General features: G+C 42.5%; 1 protein-coding gene across 1 annotated transcript in view; it reads left to right on the forward strand.

The window, feature by feature from the left end:
• The window catches only part of PKHD1L1 (PKHD1 like 1), a 210,714-nt gene that overhangs the window by 113,622 nt on the left and 75,870 nt on the right, over positions 1-21,222 (forward strand). The window contains exons 36-46 of the mRNA XM_077271084.1: positions 222-392; positions 1,481-1,695; positions 3,667-4,642; positions 7,459-7,704; positions 8,769-8,918; positions 10,004-10,181; positions 12,158-12,314; positions 13,412-13,568; positions 13,655-13,734; positions 13,855-13,984; positions 17,476-17,605. Of these exons, the coding sequence (XP_077127199.1) occupies positions 222-392; positions 1,481-1,695; positions 3,667-4,642; positions 7,459-7,704; positions 8,769-8,918; positions 10,004-10,181; positions 12,158-12,314; positions 13,412-13,568; positions 13,655-13,734; positions 13,855-13,984; positions 17,476-17,605 (2,590 nt within the window). The remainder of the gene's footprint in view (positions 1-221; positions 393-1,480; positions 1,696-3,666; positions 4,643-7,458; positions 7,705-8,768; positions 8,919-10,003; positions 10,182-12,157; positions 12,315-13,411; positions 13,569-13,654; positions 13,735-13,854; positions 13,985-17,475; positions 17,606-21,222) is intronic.

Here is a 21,222-nt window from a genome sequence, read left to right on the forward strand (position 1 = left end):
CGTATCCATCAGTAATTGAGAGATACGGAGTTCAGTAGCTCCCTCCTTTATGCTGTCTGATAGGGGGAAGGTTTTAATGGGGCAATGGACTCCCTTACCTACACGTCCTGTGTGTCATCTATTGTGGTATGGCTCTGGGAGGTTACACATTTTGCTATACCTGGCAGAACATTGATTTGAGAATGCTTTGTGCTGTAACTTTATTTTTTTCTGTCTTTAAGGTTTCTTTTCCTATCTGTTCACATCTCCTGGAACATATTACTACAGCAGTGGTTATGTTAATGATGCACAGACATTATATATGCAAGGAGTCATCAGTGTCCTTCCGATCAGTGACCAGAACAGCCCGGTGCACGTGTATGTTGGAGGAATGGAAGCCACCATTGCTTCTGGTAATCAAATATACTATATGGTTTCTAGCTTTAAACTTTGCAGTTCAATGGCATTGGCAGCCTGAGAAAGTCTTTTGGCAGGCCTGGTAATTGAATAATTCCTGCATTTGACTGGTGGGCTATAGGCATGATTAGTGGTCCAATGTGGATTTCCAGATTTGTAAAGGCTGTTTGGATATGGGCAGTAAAGCAAATTTACCAATCACCAGACTGGGGGAATTGTTACCCTCTCCTTTGACCTCTGCCTCTAGGCGATGCTTGAGAGTTACAGGCACAGTCCTAATTTACTTTAGTCTAGCTGGTACTTGTGGTCTTTCTGTTGTAATCATCACCCTGCTATGAGCCTTGGGTGTTAAACCCCTAGTAGCTACTTCTATCTGCCAGTTATAAGTCATACTTAGCCTGGTCCATACTCCTGCAACTCAGCTCTGATTCTGCCTGTTTGATTCCCAACCATCCTTGACCTTGGCTTGTATTTGACTCCCTGAATGTTTCTTAATTTTGTCCCTGACCTTCACCTCCTGGATACATCTTGGTTTGACGACCCTTCTCTCTGCCAGCTCGCTCCTCCAACCAGCAGTCATTCAATGGACCCAAGCTAGGGGCCCCTGCATAAGTCTAGCTCTCTTTTCAGGAGTTAAAGGGTATAGGCCATTGTCTGTGAATTGAGGTCATTCTTTAGCATTGGCTTTAGCTGATTTTTCTTCTAAGTTTTATTTTTTTTGCACAGCACCCTGCAGCCACTTCAGTTTCAGCTTTATGGCAGAATCCTGGTAGTCAAACCTCATTGATCAGAAAGTGATGGCTTATCCTAGCAATTAGCCATCATTTTCTGTGATCGAAACAGCGCTTTACTTTGGAAAACGAAAAAAGTGGAAAATGTGATCGAGTCATGAAAATACAATAGAAGCACCAAGACTTCCTGCCATAGATGGCTAGTAGTGCGATATTGACAAACGGCACCTCAAAGGGGAGTCATTTTTATTTTTGCTATGCTCCCGCCCTCTCCCACCCAGTTTTTTCTGTACATCACTATATTAACTACTAAAGCTGCGTGTATTAATTGGATTTATTTGATGTTTCTCCAGCTCCGATACCATCCACCACACCAAGTGACTGCGTCACACAAGATCCAGACTGTCCAGAGTTACCCTCCTCACCCGTCAGTAACACGTCTATTTGGTTTGGGTTCTCAGACTGTTATTCTCCCACTATTACCAGCATTACACCAAACTCAGGAACAATCCACGATCCAATAACCATCAACGGGACCGGGTTTAGTAACCTAACCTGTGCCAACCAGGTATGCAAGTCTATCACCATATTATAATAGGTACTGACTCTGATAAATGGAGTGTGATAATAAAGAATTAATGAATAAACATGGACAAAGTGGTGAAAAGAATATCACTAGTAATATTAATTCCTCCATTATATATGAGACACTGCAATAAATTGTACCCGATAAGTGCACTAATGGCGGTCACATCATATTGCAGTGCAGTAACAAATGTAATGTATTCCTTTAGGGAATTTGTGCTATTTCTCATACAGATTGTATGACGCCATAGTACAGCTCCCCTTATATCTTCATATTCCGGTTTTCATATGGAGCAGTACTGTAAACTCTGTTGTATGGAGCCTCCATACAATTCTTCAAGCCATGTGAATGAAGCCTTTATTGTAGGAAGTACTTTTCTCGATTCCCTTTTTCAGTCCCGTCACCTTAGGTCATATTATTCATGCTGGATGTACTGTGGCAGTACACTGAAATCTAATAGTAATGGGGTAGGAATCTTATATACACTCTTCGGCATGGAATTGCAACCCCAAGAAAGAAAATTTGTGGAATTATGGAAATCACAGTATAGAAAGACATCTTACTGATCTACAAAATGATGAAAAATGGAAACTAAATTTTCAAAATATCTCAACTTATTTAATGTTGAGTATGAACACCCGTAGAAATCCCGGCACTTACAGTCTTGGCTGCTATCAGTGAGGTAATTAATGGTTGTCTGAAGAATGTTCTACCGCGCTGAATCCACTTGGACAAATCATCAAGATCCACTGCTGGCAGCTCCCTGTGCAATTGCCGACCAATGATGTTCCAGATGTGATCGATGGGAGACAATTCCGGAGACGCTGCAGACCATGGTTCCGGAGACGCTGCAGACCATGGTAGTACGTTAAGGCCACACAGGCTGCTCACAATAGCACGAGCAACATCCATCCTGGCATTGTGGTGTTGAAAAACAGGCTCCTTGGACACATTGGAATTATGGCCATTGATTCCTCTATTGATCCATTCTGTACTGCAAGGTATATTTAACATCACGTAACAAGCTTACGGCATCAAACAGTGTCTGTACAAACCATTAGTTTGTGGTTTGCAGGCACTCTATCTCGGACAGTCTCTGTCGCAGACATTTTAAGTGTTGTTAAAAGTGGTGCTGCAAGATAGGGTTTAGCAACACATTTTCAATGACACCTATTCTGACATCTGGTGCTCCATTGTGCCAAAATTCGTGTTTTTTTCATATGCAAATTAAGCTTGCAAGTGCACTGGTGGAGGTATCAGTGCACTTGTAGTCCTCGACTCCACTTTACTACTCCCACCAATGGCGCCCCCATATCTTGATTGACAGTGGAGCGCAGATGTGATTATGTCAATGTGGAAGCGATTGCAGCACTGGCAAGGAGAAGTGAAGAGGAGCTGATGACTGCAAGTGCACTTATTCGCCCACCAGTGTACTTGCAAGCCTAATTTGCATATGAATATAACATGAATTTAGGTGCGATGCAGCACTGGAGGGCGATGAAATAGGCATCGATGGAGATGTTTAACCCTACCTTATCCTGTGCTACCTCTTCTTATTTTGTGACAATCTTACTGACAGATTACCTTAAGGCTATTTAACAGTTAATTGATTCGATTTATGCTGTTCTATCGCTTATATTTCTCGATGTTGTAGTGTTCATAAAACCACAGCTAAGAATGTGTAACATTAGCCATGTCCTCAGCTTCATGTGAGAAAGGCTACCTCCATCATAATGTGTATATAGAGGAATGCGGCAATCAGCGAGTACTGGATCAGGTTGATTGCGTCTAATCTGCAGCTCATGAATCTTTAGGACTCCACAGTAAATCACTCAGAGGACTCAGAGCAATATAAACCTGCTGACATATTTCATGTAGCTTGTCAGGTTGTTGTTTTTTGCAGTTCTACTTCCATTCCCTAAAAAAAACTTGTCTTCTTTTATTATATCTTAGGTTTTGGTCGGCAAGTATCCTTGTGTTGTGTCTTCTGCGGACGAGAATACATTGACTTGTAAGGTGGATCCTCAGGACTCAATGGACATTGGGGTGGCAGAAATGGTGTCACTCACGGTAAACAACCTGGGCAATGGCATCAACACTTTGAAAAACGAGATGGACAGGCGATTCGCTTTGTTGCCCCACATTGACTATATCTCACCAAATAACGGGTCTGTTACAGGATCAACCAGAGTCACCGTACACGGGTCCGGGTTCATAAATGGCAGCACAGTTGTATTGTGGTTAAATTGTAACATTGTGTCTATAAATTACACAGACATCGTATGCGATACTCTCCCAAACTACTCACAAAATGTTGATTTTGTGGTGACAGTGAAGGGAATCGCTGCTCAGTGCATCGGATCCTGCAGCTTTACCTTCTCTAGTGAACGTACACCACAAGTATCCAGTGTTTACCCAACTGAAGTCCGAAATGCCACCATGGTCACCATCAATGGCCTTGGCTTTGGGGAGGATATCAATGATGTAATCATTTACGTTGGTGACATTGAATTAGAAGTAATAGATGTCAATGACACTGACATAACAGGCAACATAGACCCCATTCCTGCCGGAAGTTATCCTGTGAGTGTTATTGTGCGAAGTAAAGGTTTGGCGCAGGGGTCTTTCACCTTGAACAGTCCGGCAGAAGCAACTCTTATGACACCTTCTGGAAGTGTTGTAGGTGGAACTCTTCTACTCATACAAGGGAATGGATTTCATCCTACCAACACCACAGTGCAAGTCGATGGTGCACCATGTCCGGTTACAGCAGTTACTCCTCATAGTATCCAGTGCATTACTCCTCCCAGCACCACTGCTAAAACCGCCACCATAGACATCACCATACCATCTGCTTCTTACCCAACCGTCACCTTCTCCTACTCCGAGACCGATACCCCGACTGTAACTTCAGTTCTTCCAACCGCAGGTAGGACCAAAAAAGCTTAATGTGACATGTTACATCATGATGTGCTACAGATGCTCTATCACTAGGGGTCTAAATATGACAATGGACATGACAACTGTTAGTTAACACAAGTTAATTAGACTTTTCCAATTATTTTACACTTAATTACATATAATTAGTTAACACTTTACACATAACTACATTTTGCCAATTTTTGGCCATTAATTGGTCAACTATTTAATGCATATGGCCAATAATCAATATTAAATTCACGCTAACATCTTTTCACATTGTTAGGATTGTGATATATGTGATGCAGTAACCCCTGTAACAGGTAGGGGGCGCTTGTCACCTTCGTGGCTCTGCCACAGCAATTAACTCCACGTGTGCTAGCGGGATCGTTGCCCGCATTCTCCACCAATTGTAAGGTTTCTCTTACTGAGTGTGTTGGGGGACACTCGCTTGGCCGCAATATTCAAGCACACGGCACGGGTTTATAAACAAAGCAGTCCATACGGTTTATTAAAGTGCCATAAACCGGGTAATGCACAGTTCATTACTTGTATCACATAGAACACAACAGGCACCAACAATCTCTTTGGTACCTGACGGGAGCCACTGCTCCACCTTGCCGACTCTTCTAACAGCCTTTGGGTAAGCTGCCTAACGGGGATCACCAACTTGCCTGGTCAATACACAGTAGTCAGTCCAGACCTCACCGAAGGACTCCAGCTTCCCCACACTCTGTTAACACTCTTCCGGGTAAGCTGCCTAACGGGGGTCCCCAACTTGCCTGGTCGGCACCCAGTAGTCAGTCCAGACCTCACCGAAGGACTCCAGCTTCCCCACACAGTAACTGTCCCTGGCCTCACCTCGTGCTATTCAGGGATCCGGTCCTCGTCGCAGGACCTCCCAACACCCAGGTAGCCAGGACCCTGCCTGGTGGCCTAGTCCGGGTATTCTTCAGGACGTCCTTCCCCAGCCGGGAACGTCCAATACCCAGGCCACCCGAAGCCAAGTCTCACAGTCTCAGGTGCTTGCAGGACCCTAGTCATTCCTAGGACAATCCAGCACCGACCGTCTCAGGTGCTTGCAGGACCCTAGTCATTCCTAGGACAATCCAGCACCATCCGTACATCAGGTTCCTCGGTCTCAGGTGCTCACAGGACCCTAGTCATTCCTAGGACAATCCAGCATCGACCGTCTCAGGTGCTCACAGGACCCTAGTCATTCCCAGGACGATCCAGCACCTTCACCGGTCAGGTCCATACACAGGTTCCACACAGGAACCACACAGGACCTACCAGACACACCTCTCAGCTCCACACACAGGGAGCTCACAACCAACATTGACCCACACCCTGGTCATGTTACATACTGGTAACCACTCCCCTGGGTGGGAGTGTATGTGTGGCTAGTCTGACCCTCCCATCTCTCATGACTAGCCTAGTAAGTCACCCAAACTTAACTAAACACATTACACAAACTCTTGAGGGACTACAGGTCCCAGCATAACCACAATACATCAGACTTACCACGCAGACTCCCTCTGCGACACATATCGGCCATTCACAACACTGCCGATTACAGGTTCACCAGTATTACCACAACAGATACGCCTCCATGCATATCTCACAGAGCGCACAGAGCGCCCCCTAGCTGCCAAACTTTCTCTCTATACCATCACGTATCCAAGCGCATACTGGGGAGATCGAGCAGCGCCCCCTACCTGTTACAGGGGTTACTGCATCACATATATCACAGGATGTTTATCAGCCACAATTGAAGTTTGTGATATGACTTCTAGTTATAAAGAAAGTTTGTGTGTCTTTTGTTTTCTTTCTGTCCCTTAATTTTCACTGTTCACAGTTGTAAATGTTTTTTATTGAATCAGTCAAAAAAAGTCTAGAACTAAACTCTACTCAGTAGAGAAAATTAACTTAAAGCCTAGTTGTTGTTTTAATTTTCATGTAATAATAATGTAGAGTAATTGATTTTAATAATCTATCAAACATACCTTATAAATGAAATCTGAAATCTGATTTTCTTTCGTATGTCAAAAAGACGAAACAATTTTGATCAGTGTTTGATCATGTATCAGTTTAACCATCAGTTTTTCTTGTATGCAAAAAACTGACTGAAATTACTCAGAATACTCCTAGCAAACCGCGAGGAGAAAAAGACAGCACTAGGATGCAATGAAGTTGGCATCAGTGTGCTGTCCAAATTTTTCATGGATCCATAGACTTGCGTAGGCGAGGTTGAGCTGTGACTTGAATCAAAACGGACAGGTCTCACAATTTTTTCTTTGTGGACTTTAAGGCCCCAATTCATTAAAATTGACTTATCGTACTTAATGATGGGCATGAACGAATAAGATACTCCTAATTCACTAAGAGGCACATGCCATTTAATAAATTAGGCGCATCTTATCACCTCACTAGAAGTTTTACTCTAGGCAACTTTTTATGAATTTGTTGGGCAGCTTTTGCCATGAGCCCCAGAGCTGGCCAAAACCAAAAATCTCAAAAACACCAAAAGTCACAACATTTTTGTGCAACTTTATGCTATGCAACATTTTTAAAACTTTTTAAGGTGTTTTACTTCAGAATTCTGGCATAAACATATTAATGAATAGGGACCTTAGGACTAGTGAGCAGCCCAAGACTCAGTGACTAAAACGCGAAGTACAGTGTGCAAGAGTAGACCCTCACTTTAGAAATAATTGTACCCATGTTTTTAACCAGGCACTTTCAAAGTTAAAATGAGAATCATAATATAAAGTATGTAAAGATGTGCTTCTGATGATGAATCTTGTTTTTTATGATGTTTCTCAGGACCTTCAGGAACCAACATCACAGTGTCCGGTTCTGGTTTTGGCTTGGATACCTCAAAAATGACAGTGACCATTGGCGATGCCACATGCACCATCATAGCAGCGTCCGACAGCCAGCTAAGCTGCACTGTAGGAGATCACTGGGGCGGCACATTCCCGCTTTCATTCCAAAATGAGAAGGGGTTTGCAAGATCCAGTGCAAAGTTCACCTATGAACTTAGTATGACTGGTGTGTCTCCAAATGAAGGTGAGTCCTAAATATAATTATAAAGTGCCTGGATGACGTGGCTGTGATTTTAGTATTTCAATTGAATTATCCCACCAATCACACACTATCCGCGGAATAGATAATACATGTATTATAGATGGACCCTCATCAATTAGAAAAACGGGGTCCAGCTTTACCATCTTTTATGAAAGTGGTTGTACAAATATATGACCTTTGATCCCACAGAGCAGTGGTTTCACATGCACAGTACCTCTCCATACAGGACCTCAGTTCTTATTATGATAAGTGGTGGTATTCTCAGAGGTGGGCACAGAGAAGAGAAAGCCCCAAGTGCAAGAACAATAAATGGGCCCTTTGCAGCTCGATAGCCCATCATAATACACAATTCCACCTGTTTTGGAGGTAGAAGTGTGCCCTGTTATTTCTTGGGCCCCAGGTTGTGACAATGGTGTGTCCACCTCTGGGTACCATCCACCATCTCCCACCAATCCTGGCTTTTTTAACTTATCCCATGAAAAGGGAATAAATGTTATTTGTGGAATAATCCCTTTAGCTGTCCTGTTGATACACCGGGTGCTTCCTGCTAACCCAATTCCTGTGCAATTTGTGACTGTCAACCTAACACTCTTCTACATTGACTGTCCTGTCCTTTCAATCTCTTTTGGGACCACTGATTCGGGAGGGATCCAGATAGCCCACTGACTCTACTCTCCCCATTGATTAGCTCCTTCTCCATCTCCTCAGAGATCAATGCCAGACTGGTCTTCACTGTACAAACACTTTTTTGTAACCCCAGGTGTCCCGCTCACATACCTCCGACCACTTTCTAGATACGAAGATGCAAACTTTTCTTTCGGGAACCAACTCTTCTCATTTTTAGTTCAGCATTAAAGGGGTGGCAGATCTGTCTTATATATTGATATTGTAGGGATTTATACATATTTGTAAACTTATTATTCCATAAACTGTGGCCTTTAATGCTGTAATGGCAGCTATTCGGAGTGTCATCAAACTGTCCTACAATTTCCATTAGTGTTAAAGTGTTCATTTAGTGAATATCAATTCTACTCGATCCTATACAGGCAGTTTTGGCGGTGGGTTAATTCTCACAATCGCTGGCTCTGGATTTGATAATGAATTGTCCAAGGTGTTTGTCTGCAACTCTGAGTGTCAAGTGGACCAAGAGAGATCAAATGGAAGTTTTCTGTACTGTGCAGCGCCCATGATGAACGGTAAGTGAGCTGCTATAGTGATATCAATTAATTATGTAATATAGGAAAAAGAACTAAAAATTCTAAAAATCGATGTAAATGCATCAAAATGTAGTCATCAAGTTGGGAGAGACAATTTTCCTCCAAACACTGTTGACATCTGGTAGCAGCCAGAGGTGATAATAGCAAATCGGATGTAGTGGGCAGCCACTTTAATTTTAGGTTAGTCTCTTAAAAATGCAAAAACATGGGTAATATAACAAATCTCTAAATATATGGCATCCGTCTCCTGTTATATAGGACAATTATTGTTAAATGAAAATTGATGTTATTTAAAATACTAATTGAATCTACAGAATTTATGGTGTATCCACAAGATAGGCCATAAGTTACTTAGGATTAGGAAATGGCTGGGGAATCAATAAAAGCACAATAGTGAGTTATCCAAATTACAACATTAAGCAAAAGGCAGTAGCCCTCACCTGATGCGGTTGTGTGAGACACAACACTCTAAAAGATTTTATATAAGCATCCCAGATGCCGCAGCTCCACAGGTTGGCATGACCAAGGTAATATTAGAACAATCTGGAGGTTGTGGGTAACTTGCACTGCCGGTATTTTATCCAATAAAGGAGTACAATTGAAGAGAGGGTTTCAATGCGGTTTATTCTCCACGTGTTTCGCGGTATTCTTACTTCTTCAGGAGAAACACAGTGATCTCTGTGGTTCTCTTGAAGAAGTAAGAACACTGCGAAACACATAGAGAATAAACTGCACTAATAATATCTCTTGAATTGGACTCTCTTATTGGATAAAATACCAGCAGTGCAGGTTACCCACAACTTCCAAATTGTTCTATTTGGTGGGATTGTCTTTCTGCAACACTTAGAAGCTTTAATAGAGACAACTTTGAACAAGACCAGACATCTCTCTATAAGTTTAATGGTAAAGTGACCACTGATGACTGATTTGAATCAGCCGAAGGGGATTTATGGTCACTTGTTCAGTCCAGGAAAAGGACCTAGAGGTAGAACATCCATGTATTACATATTTTGATAAAACTTGTTACAGTTTATCCTAACCATTTACATCATGTCTTCCATCAGATACTAATACATCCTCCCAAAGCTGTAATGTCAGCGTGGTGAATGAAAATAACTCTGTTCAACTCAATGAATCCTTTACATACTCTTCTGCATTAACTCCCACCATATCTGATGTCACCCCCAAGAGAGGCGGCACAGCTGGAGGGACCAGACTCACCATCACCGGATCCAAGTTCAGGTATCAGCCATAACTGTGGGTTACCACCAACGATGGCCTTACCGACTTTGTGATATCAGTCGGTGTGAATGGTAAAGGGGATAGTCTCACGATTGAGATAATGGCCCATCGCATCACAATAAACATTTTATTAAATATAATTAATTATCAAAATAGCTTGCATCCTGAGCTTTGCTCTCATATCAATAAACCTCATTTTGTTCTGAATTTGCTGCTATTTGACAAAGCCATCAGTTTGTCTTGTACTGGTGGTCGGCCATTCACAGATGAATGTACATGCAAAAATTCAAGTCTGTCAAGTCAAAGCAGACTGTATGTCTACCAAAGATAAAGTAATAAGAGAGAAGAGCAAGGGGCAAGTCTAGTCACATAAAAGTAATTAAGTCATTGTTTTATATGCAAATGACATTGGGCCACTTATATTACAAAGAAAGAGGAATTGGTTAACACAACGTTTGTAGAATTTCATCCACAATGCTCATACTATAATACATAAAGGAGTTTTTTGCTTGGAAAATCTGGATGGAAAATTGGCGTATCTATCTGAACTTTGTAGATGTTCCACTAAGGCACTGTTAAAAAAGTTGTCTGGGAAAACAAACAAATAGATAACTAAGGGAAATGTCATTATAAAGAAATTCCTAAAAACTGTTAATTAGCGAATCCCAATAGTTTTGTCTATGGAGTTAATGACTGAAGAATTATAATGGCCATTGCCTCGATACACTGACAGAAGTCTGTCATAGTCTGTGAGAACAAGAAGGATTGCTGAGGTAAGAAGAGGCTGCTCACACTGCTGTACACCCTGTCTATATGAATGATAATATAAGGTATGGGTATCTCCAAGTCAACGCAGAGGATCTTCCTACTGCACATGGTATGTCCAATATGCAGTCAGATAAAGAGGGATGACAGCAGTGTGAGCAGCCTCTTCTTACATCTGATCTACAAGCATCTCCAGTATTAGATCAGATAGACGTGTTGGACAGCAGTGTGAGCAGCCTCTTCTTATCCTCAGCTCCTCTGGTATCTCCAGTATTAGATCAGAAAACAAGGTGGACAGTAATGTGATTGGCATCTTCTTACCTTAGCACCCTTCGTATCTCCAGTATGAGATAGACAGGGTAGACAGCAGTGTGAGCAGCCTCTTCTTACCTCAGCTCTCCTGATATTTCCAGTATTAGATCAGATAGACAAGGTGGACAGCAGTGTGAGCAGCCTCTACTTACCACAGCACCTCTGATATCTCCAGTATTAGATTAGATAGACAGGGTGGACAGCAGTGTGAGCAGCCTCTACTTACCTCAGCACCCTGGTATCTCCAGTATTAGATCAGATAGACATGTTGGACAGCAGTGTAAGCAGCCCCTTCTTACTTCATTCCATTTTATCCTGTCTTTACACTCTCTTTTGCTTCCTCCCCTGCACAGGAGCCATGATATGATCAGACAAGGTCCCTGCACGGTCAGACACAGCCATTACACAGTACAAAGCAGGGGCACATTTATAAGATTATCTCAGCACAGGAATATTTTCTTTAACACATCCAATTATGGAAATTATTATTATTCCAATATCTATACATTAAAATGTACTTTGCTAGTGAGATAACCCTTTTAAGGTTGAATTTGGCATGGTATACAAGAGTTAGGATTAGGAGAGCTTTCTCTAATTTCAAGTCAGATGTATAGAAATGCAGATTGAAAGGAATGATCTACTTCAGCTAAGCCTATATTTTGTGATCTGTTTCGACATGTGAAGCTAACAGACATATACATTAATTCTGCATTAATGGACACATCATAACGTCAATGGGATCGCTGTTATGTGGTTACCGAAGGTATATTGAGGATCCCTCATAGGAAAGAACAGTCAGACTAATTCCATAAAAAGGCATGAGGTTTTCCACCTTCTTGACTAGGACTTATATTAATATGACAGTAATTAATTCATTTTCCCCTTTCTTTCCTTGACAGCACTAACATCTCCGCCATCACTGTCACCATAGCACAGTCCGCATGTGACGTTCAGTCGGCCAATGCCACACAGATCGTGTGCAGAACAAGTGCTCATTCTCCTTCCCAAAGAGCCAAGGTCACCGTATATATTGAAGGCCAAGGCATTGCTAAGATGGTAAGAAACATGCTAACAATATTGGAGGCTACACGGAAGAGAGGGGGTAAAGGATGGTCCAGGATAGTACATTATGGAAAAAAAATCTGATGATAAATTAATAATCTTCAAAACAGGGTGAATAAGCTCAAAACGTGGAAACTATGGAAAAATCTAGAAGGGTACCTAGAAGAAGCAGAAGAGTTTGTGTCATACAGATCCTATTAATAGGGGTATTCGGCATCTGATTGGGTGGATAAGTTGCTCATGTACAGTCGCGCTTCATAAACATTTCATAAGTTTTTTTAACTTTTATTGATAAATACATCAAGTTTATGCAAAGACTCAATAATTACTATGCTGGCCCCAAACTTTACCCCAGTCCTCAGTAGCCCAATCCCTGTACTTCCTGCAAAGTTGTTTTCTCTGATGAAGCCCCTCGAGACTATTTGGGGCATCTGGAAGAATGATTGTCCAGAAAAGGAAAGGTGAGCGATTCCTTGAGCCCTGTGTCATGCCAACAGTAAAGCATCCTGAGACCATTCATGTTGGGGGGCTTTTCATCCTTGGAGGAGTTCACTCACAATTTTGCCCTAGGATGTTGCCATATATATATATATATAAAAAATCATATCTAAACCTCCTCCAAAAAGCAGCTTCTCCCAACTAGCCAGGAGCAATTTGGTGATGAACAATGTTTTTTTCCAGCAAGATGGAGACCATGTCACAAGGCACAAGTGATAACTAAGTGGCTCGGTGAACAAAACATCAAAATTTTGAGTCCATTGCCAGGAAATACTCCAGATCTCGATCACATTGAGAACCTGGGATCAATCCCCTAAAAGTAGGTGGTCAAACAAAAAACACAAATTGTGATAATCTCCAAGCGCTGGCGGTCATCGCTAAAGATTTGGCCCAGAAGCTGATATCCAGCTGAAAGGAGGAAAAAAGCAGAAATCTTTAAAAATTAGAGTTAAAATCCTGAAAATATTGAGTCTTTGCATAAACTTGATGTATTTGTTATTAAAAGTTTACAAAATGTATATATTGTTTTATAGCTGTGTTTAGACAATAATATTTTTTTGCCTTTTTATATATATTTTTTAAATTATTTTTAGGACAATGCAGATTTTTTCTACATTGATGTGTGGTCCTCTATATACACTTGGGGAGGAGAGTCTCCACCAGATGAGGGGTCCCTGGCAGTCATCACAACAGGGCAAACCATATTGCTGGATACAAGTACACCAGTACTGAAGATGTTGCTAATTCAAGGTAAATGGGACTGCTTTCCATACACGGCATTAACATAATAAAAGGCTGATTATATTGGCGCTAAACCTTTTTCTTCTTTCAAACAGGAGGAACTCTGGTTTTTGATGAAGCCGATATAGAGCTGCAGTCTGAGAACATCCTGATTACAGATGGTGGCTCTCTTCAGGTACTCATACCCTATATTTACTGTGATAATGGTGGGCTATTAGAAGGATGTTGGAGGGAATTATTAGACTGAAATTGTCACCTGTATTTCAATATTACATTTTTTTTCCTCTATGTTTAGATTGGAACTGAGGACGCTCCATTCCAACACAAAGCAATAATCACCTTACATGGACACATACGTTCTCCTGAGTTACCATTATACGGGGCTAAGACACTAGCTGTGCGGCAGGGGACACTGGATCTTCATGGTAAGTATAAGTAGAAAAACATGTATGGCAACTGGTAAAAAAAAATCCCTGTTAGAATTATTTCCATTGTAGTACCTTCAATCCACATCTGCATTCATCATTTTACTCTAAGATCACATCTACCATCAGCTGCTTGCTTTTTCATTGTGAGTACAAAGGCTTTGCATACCGAGATGTTTTTATCCCATGTGTAAGTAATCCCACATAGCTATGTTACTATGTTACAATCAATAAACTATTTATGGTGATCAGAAAATAGAATAAATAAAAAAGGCACAATTGATTTTTTTTGCAATTAACTCATAATAAAAGTTATTATGCAAGTAATACTACATATGTGTATTATAGAATGGCACCTTAAAGAATGCCATGGTCTTGAATAAAAATGATCCATGGTATTAAAGGGATTATCCAGGACTAGAAACTTTGAAATACCATGAAGGATCTGGGTTATCATATCATACCATGTTATCCAGTACAGAGACTTTGGCATACTAAATCCTTATGGGTGTGCAGAGCCATCTGATCAGCCTCATTAGGAAATTTTACAGAAATCAAGAAGCAACTGTCCGAAAGGTACACGGCAACACAGCATGGTTCAAAGTAGAGTGAGGCGTCAGATAAGGCTGCATCCTGTCACCATTTCTCTTCAATTTATATGCACAAGCTATTCTTAGGAAGGCTTTAATTTCCCAAAAAAGAAGAATGAATCAAAATTGCTGAACAAATCATCAACAATCTTAAATACACAGACGATACAACACAACATTGATAGCATTATGCGTGGATGGATTGAAGGACTTCTGGCATGTCAAGATGGAAAGTTCAAACATAGAACTGCTAATCAACGCAAAGAAGACAAATATATTGACGGGCATAACAACCATGGTTGCAGAGGTTACGACCGCGACCGTGCTCATGCGGGTGAAGGGCCAGCTGACACCAGCGCAAACCTGACCTGGATGTGCGTCTTCAGATGTGTGTCCAATCAGAGGCCAGCAGCTGACGTTGGCGTGCACATGACTGGGGGCTCATGGCAGTGACGTCATGTGCTCCCGTTGCAATCGATTATTTTTTTATATCCATTAACAGCGGCAGAGCGGGGGAAATATACCAAGATGAAGCCCAGGATAAGAGACATATATACCAGGATGGGGAATATACAGTATATACTAGGATCAGGGACATATGTACCAGGATGGGGCCCAGAATAAGGGACATATACACCAGGATGGGGGATATATAAGCCAGGATTGGGCCTGGGATAAGGGACAAACAAGGCAGGATGGGGGATATATATACCAGGTTTGTGCCAGGAAGTGGAATATACCGCTTATACCAGGATGGAAGACATACATATATATACCAAGATAGGGTCAGCATGAGGAACATATATACAAGAATGGAGAGCACATATATATATATATATACCAGGATGGGGCGCCCCAGTCCGACTCTTACATCGGGGCCCATTGGATTCTAATGATGTCGCTGGATATTTACAAATGTCAGGTACAAGCGGTACTCATTTGGGTTGATCGATGACTAACTGGAAGCTGAAGAAGACTTCAACGTACCTGGTTCAAGGATCACTCAAGATGAGCGACAACACCAGAAGTCCAATAGGAGAATAGCTATGGGAAATTCAACAATTAAGTCACTGGACAAAGTCCTAAAATCGAAGAACATTTTACTGGCGACAAAGACACAGTTCGTACACAGTATGGTCTTTTCTGTAATAACATATGGATGCAAAACCTGGACAGTAAAGAAACAAGACAGAAGATGAATTGACACCTTTGAAATGTGGTGCTGAAGAAGGATGTTATCAATACCATAGAAGGCAAGAATAACAAACTAATCAATCTTTGAACAAATAAAGCCAGACACGTCATGAGAAGCAAGGATCATCAAGGTATGACTTGCCTACTTTGTACAAATCATACGAAAAGAGAAATCACTGGAGAAGGACATCATCATGGTTGAAAGAATTGAAGGAACAAGGCAAAGAGGAAGACCAGCAACCCGATGGCATGATATAATTGAAATAATGGCAGAAAAGACCTTGGCGGACTTTTCTAGATTTGCTCAAGTTCGATCTTCCTACAGAGATTCATCCATCATTCAGATTTATGCATCAAGTCGTCATGGCTCGAAATCGAGCTGAAGCCCTTTAAATAGTAATAAATAATTACCCAGTCCTAATTTTTTTTTTTTACTATGAGCCAAAAAACTAACAGGAAGGTAGTTGCTAACTAGTTAGTTAGTTGCTAACCTGCCTGAACCCTCTCGCACAGACTCAGAGATTTCATTGACTGCTTCTGCTGGAGATTCAGCTGCCAATCTTAAACAAAGCAGCTCTCCTTCTTCCAGGCTGTTCTATCGACGGGTCTTGACTACCAACATCATGCTGATTGACCAACAACTTCCTACAGTTAGGCATCTGGGAGCTGTCTATCAATCAGCATGAAATTGGCAATCACGCCCAGTCAACAAAGCAGAGGGGAAGAGAAGCCTTTACTCTGTTGATGTGATGTCAGCGGAAGTCACAGAATCTGAAGCAAGAGTGGTCAGTGACTGCTCTGTAAAAGCAGATGTCTGCATCGGGCAGAACAGGCAGATTGTTAGCAACTACCTGTCTGTAAGTTCTTAGGCCCACAGTAAAAAGTTAATATAGTCCTGGATAACCTCTTTAATTCCACAGAACTGGTGCAGTGCGAGAAAAGTCTTGAAGATGGGAGTGGGAGGTTTAGGTTGTAGAGAATGTTGGTCTTAAGGTGCATTGACACTGAAAGATTATCACAAGTGAGCGTTCTAAGGATAATCTTTTATTGTTAACTGAAGCAAAACGCTTGTTCAGCTGGTGAAATCTTATTGAAATAGTCTTAAAAACCATCGTTCTTTGTGGTGCATTATTCTGTGTAAACAGGACCTGTACTTCTGAGAATAATGGCATAATATAGAGCATTCAATGGGCGTTATTTAGCTTAGTCCTCCTATGTAAAGAGGCTTTTAGACTACTGCCGATCAGTAAATATTTACTGATTGATGGTCGGTTAGTGTCACCGGTCAGTTTTTCTAAATGGACTGTTAGCCATAGGATAGAAATTACTTTACTTATGAACTGTAGATCAATCTACAGTCTCACTGAGCTGGATTTACTATTCCATAGACTCCATATCATATATCTCCCTACATTTATTTCTTTTTTTGCTCTATTGATTTTAATTCCGGGAAGATTTGTATTTACGCCATAAACCGTACAGCAATGTATAGTAGCTCAGCAGACTTCTTAGAGATGTGGCTCGCAACAAGCATCTGAACTATTTCTAATAGCAGCTGAATAATAAATGCAGCTCTGAAGTTTAACGCAGTCTGTATCCCCAGACCAGAACAAGACAAGTAATGCAAGTCACTGCTCAATTGCATTCAAAGGACTGTGATAAAGGGTAAGAATTTTAGAAAATTGTTATGTTTTTTCTCTTTTCTAGGCATCCCTGTACCTGTGACATGGACCAGGCTTGCTCAGACAGCGGAGTCTGGAAGCTCCACCCTGATGCTACTGCAAAATGTGACTTGGAAAGCTGGAGATGAAATAGTGATTGCATCAACAAGTCACAGGTATCTAAATACTGTATATATAAGAGAATACATCCTGAGAATGACATGTGGTTACACTGGAGTCAATGGTAATTAAAAGGGCACAACCTGCTGTTTCTTATAATAGTTGTTTTCTTTTTCAACTTTCTTCAGCCCATAGGCTTGCATTAGCTAAGAATACTGAAAGCAGAGTTACTTCTTTTCTGCTGCTCCAGGGCCAGTTTATTGCCACTACTCTGGGGCCGACTTATTTCCACTGCTCCAGGGCCGGCTTATCGCCTCTGCATCAGTGCTGCTTTATCGCCACTGCTCCAGGGCTGGCTTATCGCCACTGCTCCAGGGCTGGCTTATTGCCACTGCTCCAGGGCTGGCTTATCGCCACTGCTCCAGGGCTGACTTATCGCTACAGCTCCAGGGCCGGCTTATCGCCACTGCTCCAGGGCTGGCTTATCTGTTATGATCCCGAGTGGCTGAGGATCACAAATAGATCAGCAAGTGATTAAACTAAGGACAAGCTCTAGGGAGATGGTAACTGGACTGATCGCAAATCTGAACCTATCCAAAACAACTAGAGGTAGCCGGTGAACGTGCCTAAAAAATTCCTAGACGTCTCGAGCCAGCCTGAGGAACTAGCTACCCCTAAAGAGAAAGAAAGACCTCGCTTGCCTCCAGAGAAATAATCCCCAAAGATATAGAAGCCCCCAACAAATATTAACGGTGAAGTAAGAAGAAGGCACATACATAGGGATGAAATCAGATTCAGCAAAAGAGGCCCACTAGTACTAGAAAGCAGAAAATAGAGCAGGGGTCTATGCGATCAATAAAAAACCCTTACAAAATATCCATCCTGAGATTTCAAGAACCCACACACCAACTAACGGTGTGTGGGGAGAAACTCAGCCCACTAGAGCAACCAGCAAGCGAGGGAATTACATTTTAGCAAGCTGGAACAGAAAACATGATAAACACTGCTGATCAAAAAATGAGCAAACAAAAACTTAGCTTATCCTGGATGGACTGGGAGCAAGGTAGTCAGAAGGAATCTGAGTAGCACTGATTACATCGACAGCCGGCAACAAGTGAAAGTAAAACAGAGCTATATAGGAACCTCCCAGAGGATAACGAACCAGCTGATAGCCAGAGACCAGCAGGATAACAGGCAAGGCCACCAGGGGGAGCCCAAAGCAAAAGTCACACCATACCACCAGTGACCACAAGAGGGAGCCTGAACACAGAGTTCACAACAGTACCCCCCCTTTAGGAGGGGTCACCGAACCCTCATGAAAACCACCAGGGCGATCAGGAAGAGCCACATGGAAGGCACGAACCAAATCGGCTGCATGAACATCAGAGGCGACAACCCAAGAATTATCCTCCTGACCATAGCCCTTCCATTTAACCAAATACTGGAGCCTCCGTCTAGAAATACGAGAATGCAAGATCTTCTCCACCACGTATTCCAATTCTCCCTCAACCAGCACCGGGGAAGGAGGCTCAACCGGAGGAACCACAGGCACCACATACCTCCGCAACAACGAGCGATGGAACACATTATGAATAGCAAATGATGCTGGGAGGTCCAGACGAAATGACACAGGGCCAAGGACTTCCAGAATCTTATAAGGACCGATAAACCGAGGCTTGAACTTAGGAGAGGAGACCTTCATAGGAACGAAGCGAGAAGACAACCACACCAAGTCCCCAACGCGAAGTCGGGGACCCACACAGCGACGGCGGTTGGCAAAGAGCTGAGCCTTCTCTTGAGACAGCTTCAAATTGTCCACCACATGATTCCAAATCTGATACAACCTATCAACCACAACATCCACTCCAGGACAGTCAGAAGGCTCCACCTGACCCGAGGAAAAACGAGGATGAAACCCCGAATTACAAAAGAAAGGAGAAACCAAAGTAGCAGAACTAGCCCGATTATTAAGGGCAAACTCGGCCAACGGCAAAAAAGTAACCCAGTCGTCCTGATCAGCAGAAACAAAACATCTTAAATAAGTCTCCAAGGTCTGATTAGTTCGCTCGGTTTGGCCATTCGTCTGAGGATGGAAGGCCGACGAAAAAGACAAATCAATGCCCAATTTAGCACAAAAGGTCCGCCAAAATCTAGACACAAACTGGGATCCTCTGTCAGAAACAATGTTCTCAGGAATCCCGTGCAAACGAACCACATTTTGAAAAAACAGTGGAACCAACTCGGAGGAGGAAGGCAACTTAGGCAAGGGCACCAAATGGACCATCTTAGAAAAACGATCACACACCACCCAGATGACAGACATTCTCTGAGAGACAGGGAGATCTGAAATAAAATCCATGGAAATGTGCGTCCAAGGCCTCTTCGGGACAGGCAAATGTAACAGCAAACCACTGGCTCGAGAACAGCAAGGCTTAGCCCGAGCACAAATTCCACAAGACTGCACAAAGGAACGCACATCCCGCGACAAGGAAGGCCACCAAAAAGACCTGGCCACCAAGTCTCTGGTACCAAATATTCCAGGATGGCCCACCAACACCGAAGAATGAACCTCGGAGATGACTCTGTTGGTCCATCTATCCGGGACAAACAGTCTCTCCGGTGGACAGCGATCAGGTCTATCCGCCTGAAACTCTTGCAGCACACGTCGCAAATCTGGGGAGATGGCAGACAAAATCACCCCTTCTCTAAGAATACCAGCCGGCTCTGAATCTCCAGGAGAGTCAGGCACAAAACTCCTAGAAAGAGCATCAGCCTTCACATTCTTCGAACCAGGCAGGTACGAAACCACAAAATCAAAACGAGAGAAAAACAATGACCAACGAGCCTGTCTGGGATTCAGCCGCTTGGCCGACTCGAGATAAATCAAATTCTTGTGATCAGTCAAGACCACCACACGATGCTTAGCTCCCTCGAGCCAATGTCGCCACTCCTCAAATGCCCACTTCATAGCCAACAACTCCCGATTACCGACATCATAATTCCGCTCGGCAGGCGAAAACTTTCTTGAAAAGAAAGCACATGGCTTCATCACAGAGTCATCGGAGCTTCTCTGCGACAAAACAGCCCCCGCTCCAATCTCGGAAGCATCAACCTCCACCTGGAAGGGAAGTGAGACATCTGGCTGACATAAGACCGGAGCCGAAGAAAACCGGCGCTTCAGCTCCCGAAAGGCCTCCACAGCCGCAGAGGACCAATTAGTCACATCAGAACCTTTCTTGGTCAAATCCGTCAATGGCTTAACAACACCAGAAAAATTAGCTATGAAGCGACGGTAAAAATTAGCAAAACCCAAGAACTTCTGAAGACTCTTAACCGATGTAGGCTGCGTCCAGTCATGAATAGCCTGAACCTTGACTGGGTCCATCTCAATAGTAGAAGGAGAAAAAATGAAACCCAAAAAAGAAAATCTTCTGGACTCCAAAAAGACATTTTGAGCCCTTCACAAATAAAGCATTGTCACGCAGGACCTGAAAGACCATCCTGACCTGCTTAACATGAGACTCCCAATCATCCGAAAAAAACAGAATATCATCCAGATACACAATCATAAACTTATCCAGATATTCACGGAAGATGTCGTGCATAAAGAACTGAAAGACTGAAGGAGCATTAGAAAGTCCAAAAGGCATCACCAGGTACTCAAAATGGCCTT

The sequence above is a fragment of the Ranitomeya variabilis genome, chromosome 6 (assembly GCF_051348905.1).
Source record: "Ranitomeya variabilis isolate aRanVar5 chromosome 6, aRanVar5.hap1, whole genome shotgun sequence".
Lineage (NCBI taxonomy): Eukaryota > Metazoa > Chordata > Amphibia > Anura > Dendrobatidae > Ranitomeya > Ranitomeya variabilis.